Below are 15,245 nucleotides of genomic sequence, written 5' to 3' on the forward strand. Positions count from 1 at the left end.
ATCTTATGCACTTATGATAGATTATATTTTTTATTTGCAAAGGAATGATTTTTTGAACTAAGCCTGTGGATGGTGGATTATTGAATGAATTCTTGTGTGATTCTAGAGTCGAACTGTATTGGATGGATCATCCATAAGGAATGTCTCTAGTACAATTTTATTTCCGGATCAGTAAGAAATATCTATTTAATTTATTTGCATTAGAGTTTTAAATTATTATTAAATTGTGTCTTTTATAAATGTTTTTTATTTATTTTCTATAAACATTTTAAAGTTTGGATAAGTGGATTGGGTCATTATTGCATTTTAAATTTGATAAACATAGATATTGTGAAATATTTAATTGTTTCCCTATTTATGTCTAGTTTGTATTGGCAAGAGTTAAAGTGCATCCTATACTAGTTTAAAATTGCATTTATATAATTGATTTGTCACGTCTGAATTGTTAAAATTGTTTATAGTTTAAATATATTGAACTTTATAAAGTTGTACGTTTCAACTAATAATATTGACTTTGATTGTCCATTTAATTAAGCACTAGTCTTTTATTCTTTATTCATAATCCATATGCTGGCAACTGTTTCATTTCTTTTCATTGAGGAAATAATATATTCATTAAGCATCTTGGAATAAGGTTGTTATTTATGATCAAGTACACTTGCCTCGGTTTTGTAGAGCCGAAAGCATAGGGGATTTGGATCTCATTGATCAATCCTGTCAAGTTGGCCTTAACCAGTTGGGTATCCCAGCATCGAGCAGGCAAGGCTTGTAGGATTCCAATCTGCGGTTTTGGGAACCAACACCACCGACGAGAATAGGGGTTACAGATTAATGTATATGTTCTTTCTAAAATCGTATCCTAATCTGATTACTCTATGATCTTATTTCTTATTACAATATTTTCATTCATTTTTGATCCTTTTTGCATGATCTCCTCGAATGAAACCTTCTGCTCTCTATATCTTCCAATATGAGGGATTGTCCCACTCCTTTGCAAGGGTCACGACCTTTCACAATTACCATCATAACCTTCTATCATTTATACCCTTTGAGAGTTGCAACCTTTCATCATTTTTGCTTATTGAAGTAACCAATTTCTTATTTTCCTCTCATTCCTCCTTTGTCTTCTATTTTAGATTCACATCTTCCATTCTTCCTTACTCCATCCTTATCCCCTTTTCAAATGAAGTCCATTCTCCTTTTTATATCTCATCTTTGAGGGAGTCACAACTTTTCATCTTATGCCTTTTGATCATTCAGTAATCATAACTAAATTTTAGTTATGGTTATATTTTGTTTTATTCTTTTATATATTAATTTTATTTGTAAATCCTGTTTCGAAAAGGGGACATTTCAATCTGCCCTTCCCAAAATTGCCTGTCCTCAAGCAGTGTTCATGGGGTCTTATTTGTAATCTACCTTTTGTCGTGCTACTTTGATATTAACCAAGGCACCGAGAATTTGCAAGATTTGCAATTTCAAGATAAGTTTTTTCTCATTACACTAAGAGAAGGAATAAGGTCACCTTGTAATAGCATTGAAACTGATTTGGTTTGACCCAATGTCTGGAGGATTCTATGACCCATATCTATGACTTCAAATGTCATAAATTCCGATTTTTTGATTCACATTGGGTATTCTCATATTCGAGATTAACTAAAATTATAGAACAAAAAACGAAACATATGCTTGATAACACGGCGTATACACATGAATGCATGAAGACATGGAGCATACACAAAGTATAGACTTGGTATATGTAGACACAAAGCATATGTGTGAGTACATGCATAGTTAGAGCCTTTGTACTGCCTAGAATGCGTTTATTGATCTATCTTTTACCCTTTAGGATGGCAAGATCAATGCTTGGATACCGATTGTAATGTCCCCTACCGTGAATTAACTCATTCTGCCCTAAAATTCTCTTTGTAGGGTATGAATAATGCTTAGGAATGGCAATGGTCACTTTAGTGGGTCCTGCAACCAGGTCAGAATTACAAGGTGAATAAGCATATAAGCCAATATTATACAAATAGAATTACAATTTGCTACTACAATATTCAACATACCGGATTCCCTTGACCCATCTATCTAATTTATCGTCATTATGGAGCACCAAATGGGAGACCATACAAGGTACCTTGGGCTGTTCGACCTATCCCAAGAGCAGCAAGGAATCACAACCTTCATCTGGCCTCCCAGCTCCACCTGGGGTGTCTCTACTGGTGTGGCTGCCTAGCTACTTTCAACCTTTCAAATGTACCATGCCTCCCCGCGAAAATGAGATAGCCCAATGGATAAAGAATCATTAAGGGAATTGTCATATGAGTCACATTATGTACAGGCAGATTTAAAGCAAGTAAAAAACATATAGTGTGTATATCAGCAGTAATGTGGAATATTCTACATCAGATACAACACCAATCATTATCGTGCAACTCATTGTAATTTACACCAGTCCACTGACAAGAACAGGTGTTGCAGATTAAAACACTCCAATTAATCCACAAGTAACCCATAGTTCATGAAGCAATAGGTATGATATTCGTATTTGCAACATCCTTTTTCATAACAAGAACACATAATCTAATCTACCAAACATTCACAAAACATTATCACACTATGAACACATCAAAATACACAATAACCTAACATAGTTATCATAACAACAAAACATCATCATATATTACTTAAGGTTTTTCCAAGACAGATTTTTTTTCTGCAGGGCAGGGGATGACAGTGGGAACAGCTATATAAAAAATAGGGAATATTTAAAATATATAGGGTATTTTTAAATATTCCCATAGAAACATGGAGAAAACATGCATATATGTATTATAGAACCGTAACATATAATGGTCGTGTTAAATATTTTGACTTTAGAGTTCACATGAGAGTGGAAATCAAACAAATTTTCAAAACTGAAACATTATTTTTGCGGGACAGCCAAGTGAAAGGTTTCCAGAAGTTTCTGAATTTCTGGGATGTCTTGGAAATTGGGACTGGTCATATTTTGCTGGAAATGCGTCCTGGGTAACATTGTATCTTACAAACATATGTAGTGGAGATCAAACAAACACATTCAATGCACTCAAATCAATCATGCATAAACAAACTTGGCTATTAAGTAAATACCAAATAAACATTGCACTTATCTCATACTACCACAGTCACCACTTTTCAGTATCATGCATCTTAATTATCCCATTAAGCTCAAGGTAGAAAATAATGCAACTCATACTACATGAACTTTTAACACCTTGACACAAGAATTTGTAGCATCCATATTAGACACTATTCATACGCACTGAACACCAACATAATGATACCTAACAAACACATATACAATACAAAAAATGAAGATGTGCCAAATAAAACACATATTGAGGAAGTATACACTTTATTCAAGCCAGAATACACATCAATCATCAAACATATATAAATACAAGACATTTATCAACATAAATAAAAGACAAGACATGCTAACATGAATAAAAGACATACAAATAACTAGGCAAAGGCACAGAGGCAGGGCCCCGTAGGGGTAGGGTTGAAAGTAGAGTCACTAAAGTCAGTTCCTCTCCCGCCCCTAACCCTCCCTATGGTTGGAGGATCCGAATAATCTGAAACAAGACAAATATAAATGCACAAAACTATCTTTTACTAACACTATGATACTTCTTAGTGTAAAGAATAATAACACAATGTATGCTAGCTTCTATTTGCTACATGCTTTCTAGCCACATGGTAGATTATTGGATTATTTTCAATATCAAATGCATTAGGGACTTAATAATTTACAGACTCTTTGGAAATAGTGATAGATGTACATAAGAATATAAAGACATGCTTGCTTTCTTTTTACTCCATCCACTAAAATCTCATGTGATATAATGTATCTGGAGATGAGCAATCTCATAGTTTAGTATTTATTGGTAGCATAACCTTGTAGATTTCACAAGACATCACGATCACACACGTGTAGCTATAGCACCTGGTTTACCATCCTATGATAGGGCTCACACTCATGGATAGGACATCCAAACTACCAAATCACAAGTGGAGAACGATATAGCAGTTTTCTCTTGGGAAAAACTAGGTAACATCCTGTGCATTAAAACATTCATTTCCACTTAGGGAAGTACTCACTGTTTAATGGCAATCATAAGTAGCAAAGCATAAAAATACAGACATCAGGGACTTCCAACCAATAGTTCTGACCAGAAGCTTGGGTGTGGAAGTGATGCATGGGATTGAAGCTGTAGAAACAACCCATGGGTGTAGAGATTTAGAGTATGATTGCTTAGAATAGCATGCTAGGACTTCTAAGATCCTATTTACATAGGTTTTTACTTAATCTTTTGGCAAACAATAATATCTAAAAAAGGTCCATAATCATGCAACGGAGACTACCAAAAAAAAAATGCTGAGAATGCTATTAGATCTTTACATTTTATACAATCCTAAAAATTACTTGGCAACCATAAAACATATAAACCATCAGTTATAGATACTCCAATTTATTACAACATCAAAACTAATTCAATTTTCCGAAACACAATTTCCAATGAAATTGAAACCACAGCGTGGTCTATTTTAGTTAAAAATCATTTCTAAGTTCATTGCAATCATGTAGTTTCATCCATAAGTCCAATTTTATCTTATACAGTCCTAAAATTTACTCAGTGAGCATCAGCTATTATATCTTGATACAATCCTAAAAATTACTTGGGAACCAGAGAACATACAAACCATTGGCTATAGATACTCTAATTGATCAGAACACGAAAACTAGTTCTCTTTTCACAAAACACAATTTCCAATGAAATTTATATGAAATTGAAATCACAACATTTTCTATTTCAGTAAAAAACTAATTCCCACGTTCATTGCAATCACGTAGATTCATCCATAAGTTCAATTAGATAAATTTCCAATTTTAGGGTTTCAATTTTTGTTGTAGAGTTTTTGTTGCTCTTTCTGAGTTCCATCAAGCCAAGCATTTCACATTCAGGGTTTGAATTCTGATTTAAGCTATTCAAAATCAGTCTCACATGTCTACAAGAATCCTCATGTTTAGTTTACATTGATTCCCCTAAATCACTGGTTTCCATGGATTCAGCTGTCTAGTTCTCTCACTACAATTCCACCATAGTTCATAAATTAGTCCTTAAACTTTCCTGAGGCTGACAGCTCCAGCCTCCAACCTTACATGTAATTCCAATGATTAAGTTGAATTTGAGTTGAATTTGAAAGCTAAAACATTTACCATCTCATTTCTAGTTTTTGAAAATATGCAGTTGCATGTAGTAGTAATGTTCTTTTTGTTGAATCCTAGAATCTTGTTTAGTTTGCTTTATCTTCAAATTTGTCAGTCCAATTGATTCATTTAAATATCTTTCGACTTTAAACTTAATATTTTTATTTTATTCTCGTCAAATCCTTGACAACTGTAGGGTTTTTAATTGATATTTATTATTCTTTACTAATATCTATCCTTGAATCCAATTCAAAATTAGATTTTATTTAATTTAATATTTAAAGAATATAAGTCATTTGTTCAGATAATTTTAGTTCATCCATACACTTTTCAATTCTAATTTATTAAAAATAAAATAAATCTAAATAATTACAATTCCAATTTAACTAATCAAAGACAAGGGTATTGCTTCATAACCAAGATCAAGTCTTTATCCATTTCACATACCGATATAGTTCCACATCTCCCCTTTAGAGAACATCCATACACAAATTGAAGCAATTATAGAAAATCCATACATTTTTCATTTCTAATTTCAAATTAAATAAATATAAATTATAAAAATAAACTAAATCTAAATAATTATACTTCTAATCCATCTTAAGTTTTAACTAATTGAAGACAAGCGTATTGCGTCATAATCGAGATCAATGTCCATTTCACATATTAACCTAGTTCCACATTTACCCACTGCCTGTTCTTTTTTTAAAAATGTTTTTTGGGGCTCAGTGAACACTTTGGACTGGAGCTATGAACCAGTGGGGTCGTATTGGGGCACCCCATCCCTGTGGTGAGTACATTGATAGTGCTGAGCCGTTAATGCCTCCTGAAGTTGTCTCATGCTTATTATATCCTTTTTACTTCTTGTATCTCTATTTGAGACTGTCAATCTCATCTCTCTGATTTTAACCTCCTTAGCACTCCATATGAATACCTCACCTTATGTCTCCTTTCATTTGATTTCCTCATTTCTCACGTGTTAGTCATTTACAACTTATATCTTCTTGCTGCCTTTATACCCTTATCGCTACAAGAAAAAGCTTGTACAGGCTCTATATCGGTCGCTAATCTGTCCTTCCAGCATGCCAAGACTTGCTATCAACAGTGGTATTTCACGCAAGTCTTCGAACAGTGGTAGTGGGAGTCGAACACAAGATCTCCCCATTGGAAGGTGAATGCCTTCACTGTCACATGGCTGTGTCATCCCCCACATTACCTGTTCTTCAATACTTAAGTATGGGCTACCCAACCATATATATTACATTAAATTACATGAAAGGTACATTCAGTAATGGATATCAAACTATCCAGTCAAACATCAATTGCCCATTCAAACCTGCTGCTTGATGATCACGTTCTCCTACTGCCACTAAGTACTTCACACCAAAAGAAGCCAATGTAATCCTCATGACAACCTCTTCTCTCCATGTTTCATTATTGGTGTAGTTTCCAAGGAAGAGAGAGTCAACCTGTATGAAGCTTCCATTTTCTGTTTATAAATCTAGACCCACAACTGCACTGCTCAGATTGCTTGTAGAAGTCCCATCAAAGCTAAAGTGTGGTAAAACTTGGCTGAATGATGAGCCAGGCATCCTTATCACTTTCTACTGATCTCATTTTTTCTTGAAAGACATGAAAAATTCTTATGTCTTTCTTACTGATGGCCTCTAACCATTAAACAGGGGCAAGGGTTTTGCTTGTTGTTCTTAAATTCTTGGAAATTATGACTTGGCTTGATAAATTGAAACATGTCTTCACCATAGAAAATAGGTTGATTCTTGCTGAAGCTGAAGATTTTGTATGGATGGGTCAGGTGACTGGAAAATCACACTGCTCAGAGTGCTCCTAGAAGTCCCATTGAAGCTAAAGTATAGAAAAGATAGGTTGGATGATGAGTAAGGATTTTCCTTGTTTTTCTTAACTGACAGGAAAGTATGACTTGGCTTGATGAATTGGAACATGTCTTCACCATAGAGAATAGTTGGATTCCTGCTGGAGCTGAAGATTTTGTATTGATGGCTCAGGTGACTGGAAAATCTGATCTGATAAATAGGAGATAATTTCCACAGCAAGTCAAATTGTGATATTGCTATCAGGATTTAACTGTGTGATTTTTGAGTCTAACTCATTGACCCATGTTTCATGAGTTGGACTCAAAAATCACACAGTTAAATCCTGATAGCAATATCACAATCTGATCTGAGTTGATGCACTGAAATATGTCTGCAAAGTTTGAAATGCTGGTGTGGTCTGTTGCACGTTTATCAACCCATATGTTGTAGCACTCTTCCAGTTATTATGAGACTGACAACTAGATTAAACTCATGAAACATGGGTCAATGAGTTTGACTCAAAAATCACACAGTTAAATCCTGATAGCAATATCACAATCTGATCTGAGTTGATGCACTGAAATATGTCTGCAAAGTTTGAAATGCTGATGTGATCTGTTGCACATTTATCAACCCATATGTTGTAGCACTCTTCCAGTTGTTATGAGACTGACAACTAGATTGAATTGTGTGCTAGTAAAAGCTAACAGGCGACCTATCTATGCTTTAGTCATATTTTATTAAAGAGTTTTTACATGCCTGTCACAAATTCTCTTATTTCTGTAAGCATGACAAATGTTGATGACCGCATTTCACCCTTCTTTGCACAACAATTCTTCTGGTCAAGCATTTACACCCTGAGTATTGGCTTGCTGAAGGCAACAATCCCAAAAGATAGTGTCACCTAGACCCTATGGTTGTTTCGCCATGGAGATTCAAGCCTGAAGATTCATGCATGCAACAAATATGAAACACAAAGGCTAAACAAAAACTAGTGGATGACCAAATGTGAAAGCTTCTCATAAACATCACAATGAGCAAATCACATGCAGTGGTCTCCCTTGCCCAAAGGGGCAGCTCAAATACTCGCTTCTCAAATTTCAAAATCAGGATTGTCTCCTCAAAGCTTCTCCCTTAGCTTTTATCTCAAAACCTCAAATTTCCTCCTAATGGATAGGAAATATGCACACTTATATTCGTAAAATCCTTTTTACTACAACATTTCATGTTACTATATTTTTGAGATGTCCTGAACTAGGATATTGTTTCAATGTGATGCTTCATTTCATTGTGAAATTGAAAATAACAGCATGCAAACATGCATACCTAACATGCAAAGAAAATGATATAGATTTCCAAGGAAATAAACATGCACGGCTGTTACATCAAATATACTGCAGTTAAAAAGCTAGAACATGCATAAAATTATCATGCAACATTTCTACATGATTCCACTCCAATATCATTAAACCCCTGTAAGATATGATCATTTTGCATATGGAAGAAGATTGAATGACATGCAAGAAGAGTGACCAATGCATAAGTGGGCCTGCTGCTGGAGAGGTGCGCCAACACCAACATGCAAGGGGAAGTCAATATCAATCAAACCCACAAATAATTGCTGCAATATGAGGAACGATCACTGCACAAAATGGAGAAGTGCTACTACACAATCGCCCACAAATAGAGCCAAACATCGATGAGAATCTCTCCTCACAATGGCACCATGAATATCTCAATGTCACAGCCAAGGATGGTATAATTGTCCACAAACTGAACAATGTAATGCATCTATGAATCCTGAAGTGAATCCACCAAACCATCTAGGGTTTCTATCCTAGGGTTTAACTAGACCTTCAAGCTCAGGGAAAAGACTCAAAATAATAATAACCATCTCCAGAATGCCTTCACAATTATTTTTTTCCTCCTTTTATTATAGCCTTTTCCTTATTTTGAGAGAAATACTCCAAGAAGCAACTTTATTTTATAATAAAGTCACTTAATAAATTTAAGCGACTTTATCAAAGTCACTTCTAATTAAAATAATCAAAATAAAGTCATTTTTGAAAATATTTAATTTATCTTGACAATTTAATAATTTTTTTCCACCAACATTTGGGGACATTACAATTTTTAGGAATAACAGACATAATTCTTCCACAGTCCATTGAAATAAGTTGAAAGAGATTCTGGGTAAAACCATTTATAAGTGTTTAGCATCAGTGTTTTGGATTGCACTCCTCTTCTTTATAAAGCACATGATTTGCAATCTATCTAATATTTTTGCTTTTCTTCATCTTGATGATGAATCAGAGTGTGATTTGAAATATCATTCTAAAAAGTTGAAAACTTATACACAGTTTTATGTGGAAACTCTTTTAATTAACATTTTCAGGACTTCAATTAATTACATAATAATTTTGTAGCATTGGCCTACTTTGGTGCATTAAATGTATTCCAAGTTCATATTATCATATGTATATATTAAGAATCCTTGAATTATTCCATGTATGCTATGCTTATAATTTTTTTTCCGTATCTTTTTCTTTTCATTTGGATCAGTCCTTTGCTTACCAAATGCTGTATATTTGGACTGCAGGTATGTTCTATTTTTGGTTTTTGATATCCTTCATGTGTGTAAAGGAATTTGAGCTGGGGATAGTGGCTGGCATATCTATTAGCTCTTCTCCTGGTAGTGTCTATGCAACTGCACCTTCAGATATACCAAGTGATCTCTTTGGTCCCATACAAATTTCACCTTCTGTTGTCCCCCATGAAATACCTCCAGCAATGCCGATGCCACCTATGTATCCATATTTCCCTACTGCACCCAATCCTGTTCTAACAGGTAAGTTACATTCATTGCATTGACCTTTTTAATATATCAATTTACTTGATTCTCATGTAAATTCTTCTCTCTCTTTATTTGCAAAAGGGGTTTTGGTTTTTCAATGAAATAGTGTCTGTTTAGAACTTCTGGGTTGTCATTTTAGGATAGATCTTGGTAATGGCATCTAGTTGGTTAATGTGAAATACTTTGAAATTTGTCTTAACATGGTTTTCTGAAAAAAATGGTTATCTTATATGAGTTTTCAAAGCTTCTCTAAAATTTGTTTTGGTCTTTTTCCTTATGAAGGAAAATGTCCAGTGAATATCTCTGCATTCACACAAACTGTGGATCTGACAGCAGCTGATTGTTCTGCACCTCTTGCCACATACCTGGGGAATGTCATTTGCTGTCCACAGGTTCATAGTATGCTCAGAATATTTCAGGGAAAGCAAAGTTTAGCTAGCGGTTCCTTGGTGCTAAACATAACAACTGCAAAGTATTGTTTAAAAGATATTGTGAGTGTCTTAACCAGCAGTGGAGCAAACAATACAATTCCAGCCCTTTGCTCTGTCAAGCCTTCTAATCTCACTGGAGGTTCTTGTCCAGTAAAAGATGTGCATAGTTTTGAGCAAATAGTGAACACAAGTAAACTGTTAGATGCATGCAGATCTGTTGATCCTTTGAAAGAGTGTTGCAGGCCAGTTTGTGAGCCTGCTATTATTGAGGCTGCAGTTCATTTAGCCTCAAGAGACTGGAGCTCATTGGCAAAAAATGCTGCATTAGCTTCCCCAGCAGAGCAAATTACATTAAATGATTGCAAAGGCGTGGTTTTTTCTTGGCTTTCAAGACACCTTGACCCAGATACAGCAAATAATGCATTCCGGATTTTGTTTAGTTGCAAGGTTAACAAAGGTTTGTCAATCTAATTCACTCAACAGAAGTTTGATTTCTGTCTCAAGTTTATTTTATTTTGATATGTTTGAAAGTGCATGGTTTAGCCTTTTAGTTTTCTTAAACCAGTTTTGGCTTGATAACTTCTAATGCAAGCTCACCATCAAGAATGCATTACTGGTTTTTGTTTCTGTATTTTTGAATTGGAGAGGTTATTTTATACATAGTTTGAAACTATAATGTTGGACGAAAATTAATTACTCTAGATATCCTTTAATTCAATTTGTATGTTATCCAACAGCCTTCTTTGATGTAGTTCTTCAATGAGTTGATTATAATCAAATTAAATGAAAAGCATTTAGGTAATTGGCTAATAAGGGTAGTTGTTAGTTGACACCCCCCCCCCCCCCCAAAAAAAAACTGAAATACTAGTTGCAAGTAGAGTTTCAGAAAGTATTTGTCCAGAAAACATCAACAGGATACCATATGATGACAAACAGAAGCAGAACAGACTTAGACTAACTCAAAACTGATTTCTCAATACCAATCTAGACTAATACCAAAACAGTAAAACTTTCTTGTGTCGCTCCAAAGGTCAAGGGAAAGAGTTTTGAACTTAGAAAATAAAGTGTGCTGCATGCAAGTATATAGAGGAAATGGACAAAAATTATGCTTTTCCTTTAGGCTGACATGGCCTATGCATGGCCCTTCTGCTGCAGCGTGTTTACTTTGAAGCTCATGTGCTTTAAGTTCCTACTCTTAAGGAAGGTGAGAGGAAATAAACACACATTATGCATTTATTTAGTCTGACATGCCCTTTGCATGACCATTCTTCTGTGAAGTGTTTATCTTGAAGCTTCTGTTCTCTAAGTTTCTGCCCTTGAGGAAGGTGCTTCAACTGTGTGAAGGATGCTGTCAGCAGATCATTCCTTGTGGTCAGGACTGTCGGATGTTCTCCCTGTTTTGCAATTGATAGGCAACGGAACTAGAGAAAGAATATGTGCGCCACCAAAAATCCAAAGGAATCATTATTTTCACTCAAAAGATACTGGAGTCTTTCTGTTCTGTAAAAGCTTAAGGCTGAACATGCACTAGGATGTGTGGATGATTAGCATTGTTGACAGTGTGATGAATAAAACCTCAGAAGCTGATGTGGGCTTCCTGGCTTGAGATGTGGAGGAGGAGGCAGACGGATGTGGATGCCGGAGTGGAGGCAGGTGGACGCCACTCAAAAGTGCCTCCCAAGCATCCAAAGCTGTGTGGAAGCCATTGTGGGTCTGGGTGGCTTACATGAACATCCGGGAGCTGCCACTAGCATACGTGGGCCTAGATGCCTAAAAAGGCCTTTTGTTTTTGCCACTTAAAACATTCATCTAGCACATGGGAAAAAGACTTTTTGAACCTATTTTTTGCTCCTGAACCATAAAGCAACCGTAAAAGAGGTCATTCAACCACAACTAGATTCTTTTCTCATTTGGTCTCCATTTTGGCATTTTGAAGGTAAGGTGATTATTTTCGAAGTGAGTCATTTGTAGGGCAAGAGATAGCTTCCACAAACAAGTTTTAAGCATCTATGGTAAGCATTTGATCCCATTATTGAGTTATTCAATGATTTTTGTGAGATTTGGATGAATTTCTTCAATTTTGTGAAGAAATTTTTCTAAATATTTTTCATTTAAAAAAAGAAAATGAAAAAAAGAAACAAATTCAGCTATCTATTATAGTAGTGTTGTATCATTATTTTGCACTTGTATGTTTGATTTTCATAGTTTTTTTCTAATTTAAATTTATTTAATTTCTTATTATAAGCATTTCAATAAATTAGATGTATTGTGCAGGAATGGCCACCACCGTTAGTCAAAGTTTAGTGGGAGGGCAAGGAGCCTATAGTTTTAAAATTGATGTAGGATCTCCTTTATGGAGACATACCACAAGAATCTCATAGGTTTCTAGAGGCGGCTCATATATTTGGAAGTGTAATTATTTTCAAAGTTACAAAGGGAAACCATTCAATAGATCATATTCTTGGGACAAACTTCATTTTATGGGCCTTGTTGGTAAAGGATTTGCAATGTGCAAAGGCACAAATTGGAAGGGGTTGTCTAATACACAAATAGCTTCATTTGTAAAAGAAAAAGAAGTTGCTGATAAATTGATAAAAATATCAAAAATATTTTTTCAACCTTTATCCTAAAAAAAAAACAATGCCATTACCCATAGAACCAATTGTATCCTTCAAACACTCATAATTGCAAGTATCTATACTGGGAGTGAGAGGAAGAAGTAAAAACTATTGCCCACTAAAGAGGTCCATTGGACACTCCATTTAAAATGGAGGTAAGATAGCTTGCTGATCAAGCTATTGCATGTTGTCTCTATACCAACAATTTTCTTTTCAACTTGGTGAGATCACCATATTGGAAGAAATGGTGGCAGCCATAAATAAAGCATCGAATGATACACGTCTCGGGAATGAAAAGGTGCGTACTACTTTATTGCAAAAAGAGATGGCTTGTGTAGAGAAGCTATTTAACCAATTAGAAATTCATGGAAAACTTTGGGTGTTTCTATTGTTTTGGATGGAAAGATATGAGAAATCAACCATTAATTACTGTGATTGCAGTGTCGCCCAAAGGGGCAATGTTTTTGAAGGCAGTTAATTGTGAAGGGGAAGTGAAAGATTAACACTTCATTTCCAAAATTCTCATTGAGGCCATAGAGTTGGTGGGTAGTGAGAATGTAGTCTAAATGATTATAGATAAGGCAAAAAATTGTAGGGGTGCAGGTGCTTTGGTTGAGGGCTGGTATTGACCATATTTTTTGGAAACCATGCACCATATGGCCCCTAAACTTGGTCATGCAACAGATTGCCACTCAAATGGATTGGGTGAATCAAACACACGAAGAGTGAGAGGAGATACAAATGTTTGACCACCACATGTTACAATTTATATTCAGATCATTCTCCAAGTTGGAGTTGCTAAAGGTAAATTGTAATTAGTAAGTCTCATTTATTTGTTTAATTTGAATATATTTTATGTCCAATTATCAAATTGTGTATAACTTTACTTGGTATTTATTGACATTGTTATGGTTTACTTACTTAGGTGGCTGAAACCCGATTTGCATCTGAAACTATTGCTATGAGACGACTTGTCAAGGTGCAAGGGGCATTAAGCCAAATGGTTATTTCTAGCTAGTGGGGTATATGGAAGACTACAAATTTAGAGAGGGTACAAAAGGTCAAGGCATTGATCTTGGGTGATAGTTGGTGGGCTTGTGTGCAATTTGTATTAGATTTCACTAATCCTACCATGACTAGGCTCAGCTTTGCTGATTCAGATCAGCCTTGTTTGGGAGATGTCTATGATGACATGGATACAGTGGTAGAGAAGGTAAAACTTTCTATACAAACACATGAGAATGACCCCACAAAATGTGAAGCCATATGTTATCAATTAGAAACAATCATTCATTACCATTGGGAAAAGATGACTATCCCATTGCAACTCCTTGCATACGCCTTATCTCCAAGGTACTACTGTGAGGAAGTATTTGGTATGCCTGATAAAGTAGCACCATATGTGGATGGAGAAGTTGCTAGTGGGCGCTACAAAGCTTTTGCAATACTTTTCCTAGATGATGTCATTCACAAAAAAGTTAGGACAAAATTGCTAAGGGACCAATGTGACATGGGAGCTATCACATGGTGGTACCTCTATGGTCAACCATAGCCATCTACAACCTCTCACAATCAAAATTCTCTCACAAGTAAGTTTTTTTTGTTTTTTGTTTTTTTCATTTTTATGTTTAACTTTAATAATTAATTTTGTAATTGTGAACATTGTCTAGGTTGCAAGTTCTTCAGCTGCTGAATAGAATTGGAGAACTTACTTGTTTATCCAGTCAATGAAGCATAATTGGTTGGGCTCTAAAAAAGTTGAAGACTTGGTTTACATTCATACCAACTTACTCTTTTGTCACATAAGGAGGATCACTATAGGGAAGGGGCAGCCAAGCATTGGGATGTAGAACTTAATTGTGCAAACATGGGATACAACGATTCAAGATCTTACTACATTCAGGGATGACGATGAATCTTACTACTTTCATGGATGATGAATGCTGATAACATCATGACACATGGTGCATCTAGTTAAGTGGAACCGTTCTCGGTTCCAATGATCTTGAACTTGCATCAATTGGAGGAGTTGGAGACAAGGAGAAATTTTTTGCGAATTGATATGATTTGGATTCGTATTGATGAAGATTGAATCATTAATTATATTTTGATTTTGTAATTGTGATGATTTGTTGATTTTCATTGGAATCGTGAATATAGATGTATATGATATTGTTTCATAGTAACACGAGGATGCGTCCCTGCTGTTTTTGGCTGCCGCACCTGAGACAAGGACACATCTTGGATGGT

At 35.2% G+C, this 15,245-nt stretch overlaps 1 protein-coding gene across 4 annotated transcripts in view; it reads left to right on the plus strand.

Moving 5' to 3' along the window:
• The window catches only part of LOC149542885 (GPI-anchored protein), a 44,348-nt gene that overhangs the window by 20,036 nt on the left and 9,067 nt on the right, over positions 1–15,245 (plus strand). For all 4 annotated transcript variants that reach the window (XM_089797800.1, XM_089797799.1, XM_089797802.1 and 1 more), the window contains exons 2-3: positions 9,692–9,940; positions 10,229–10,834. In XM_089797800.1, the coding sequence (XP_089653926.1) occupies positions 9,692–9,940; positions 10,229–10,834 (855 nt within the window). The remainder of the gene's footprint in view (positions 1–9,691; positions 9,941–10,228; positions 10,835–15,245) is intronic.

The sequence above is a fragment of the Cupressus sempervirens genome, chromosome 8, assembly GCF_028749045.1.
Source record: "Cupressus sempervirens isolate cs-2001-9-10 chromosome 8, ASM2874904v1, whole genome shotgun sequence".
NCBI classification, from domain to species: domain Eukaryota; kingdom Viridiplantae; phylum Streptophyta; class Pinopsida; order Cupressales; family Cupressaceae; genus Cupressus; species Cupressus sempervirens.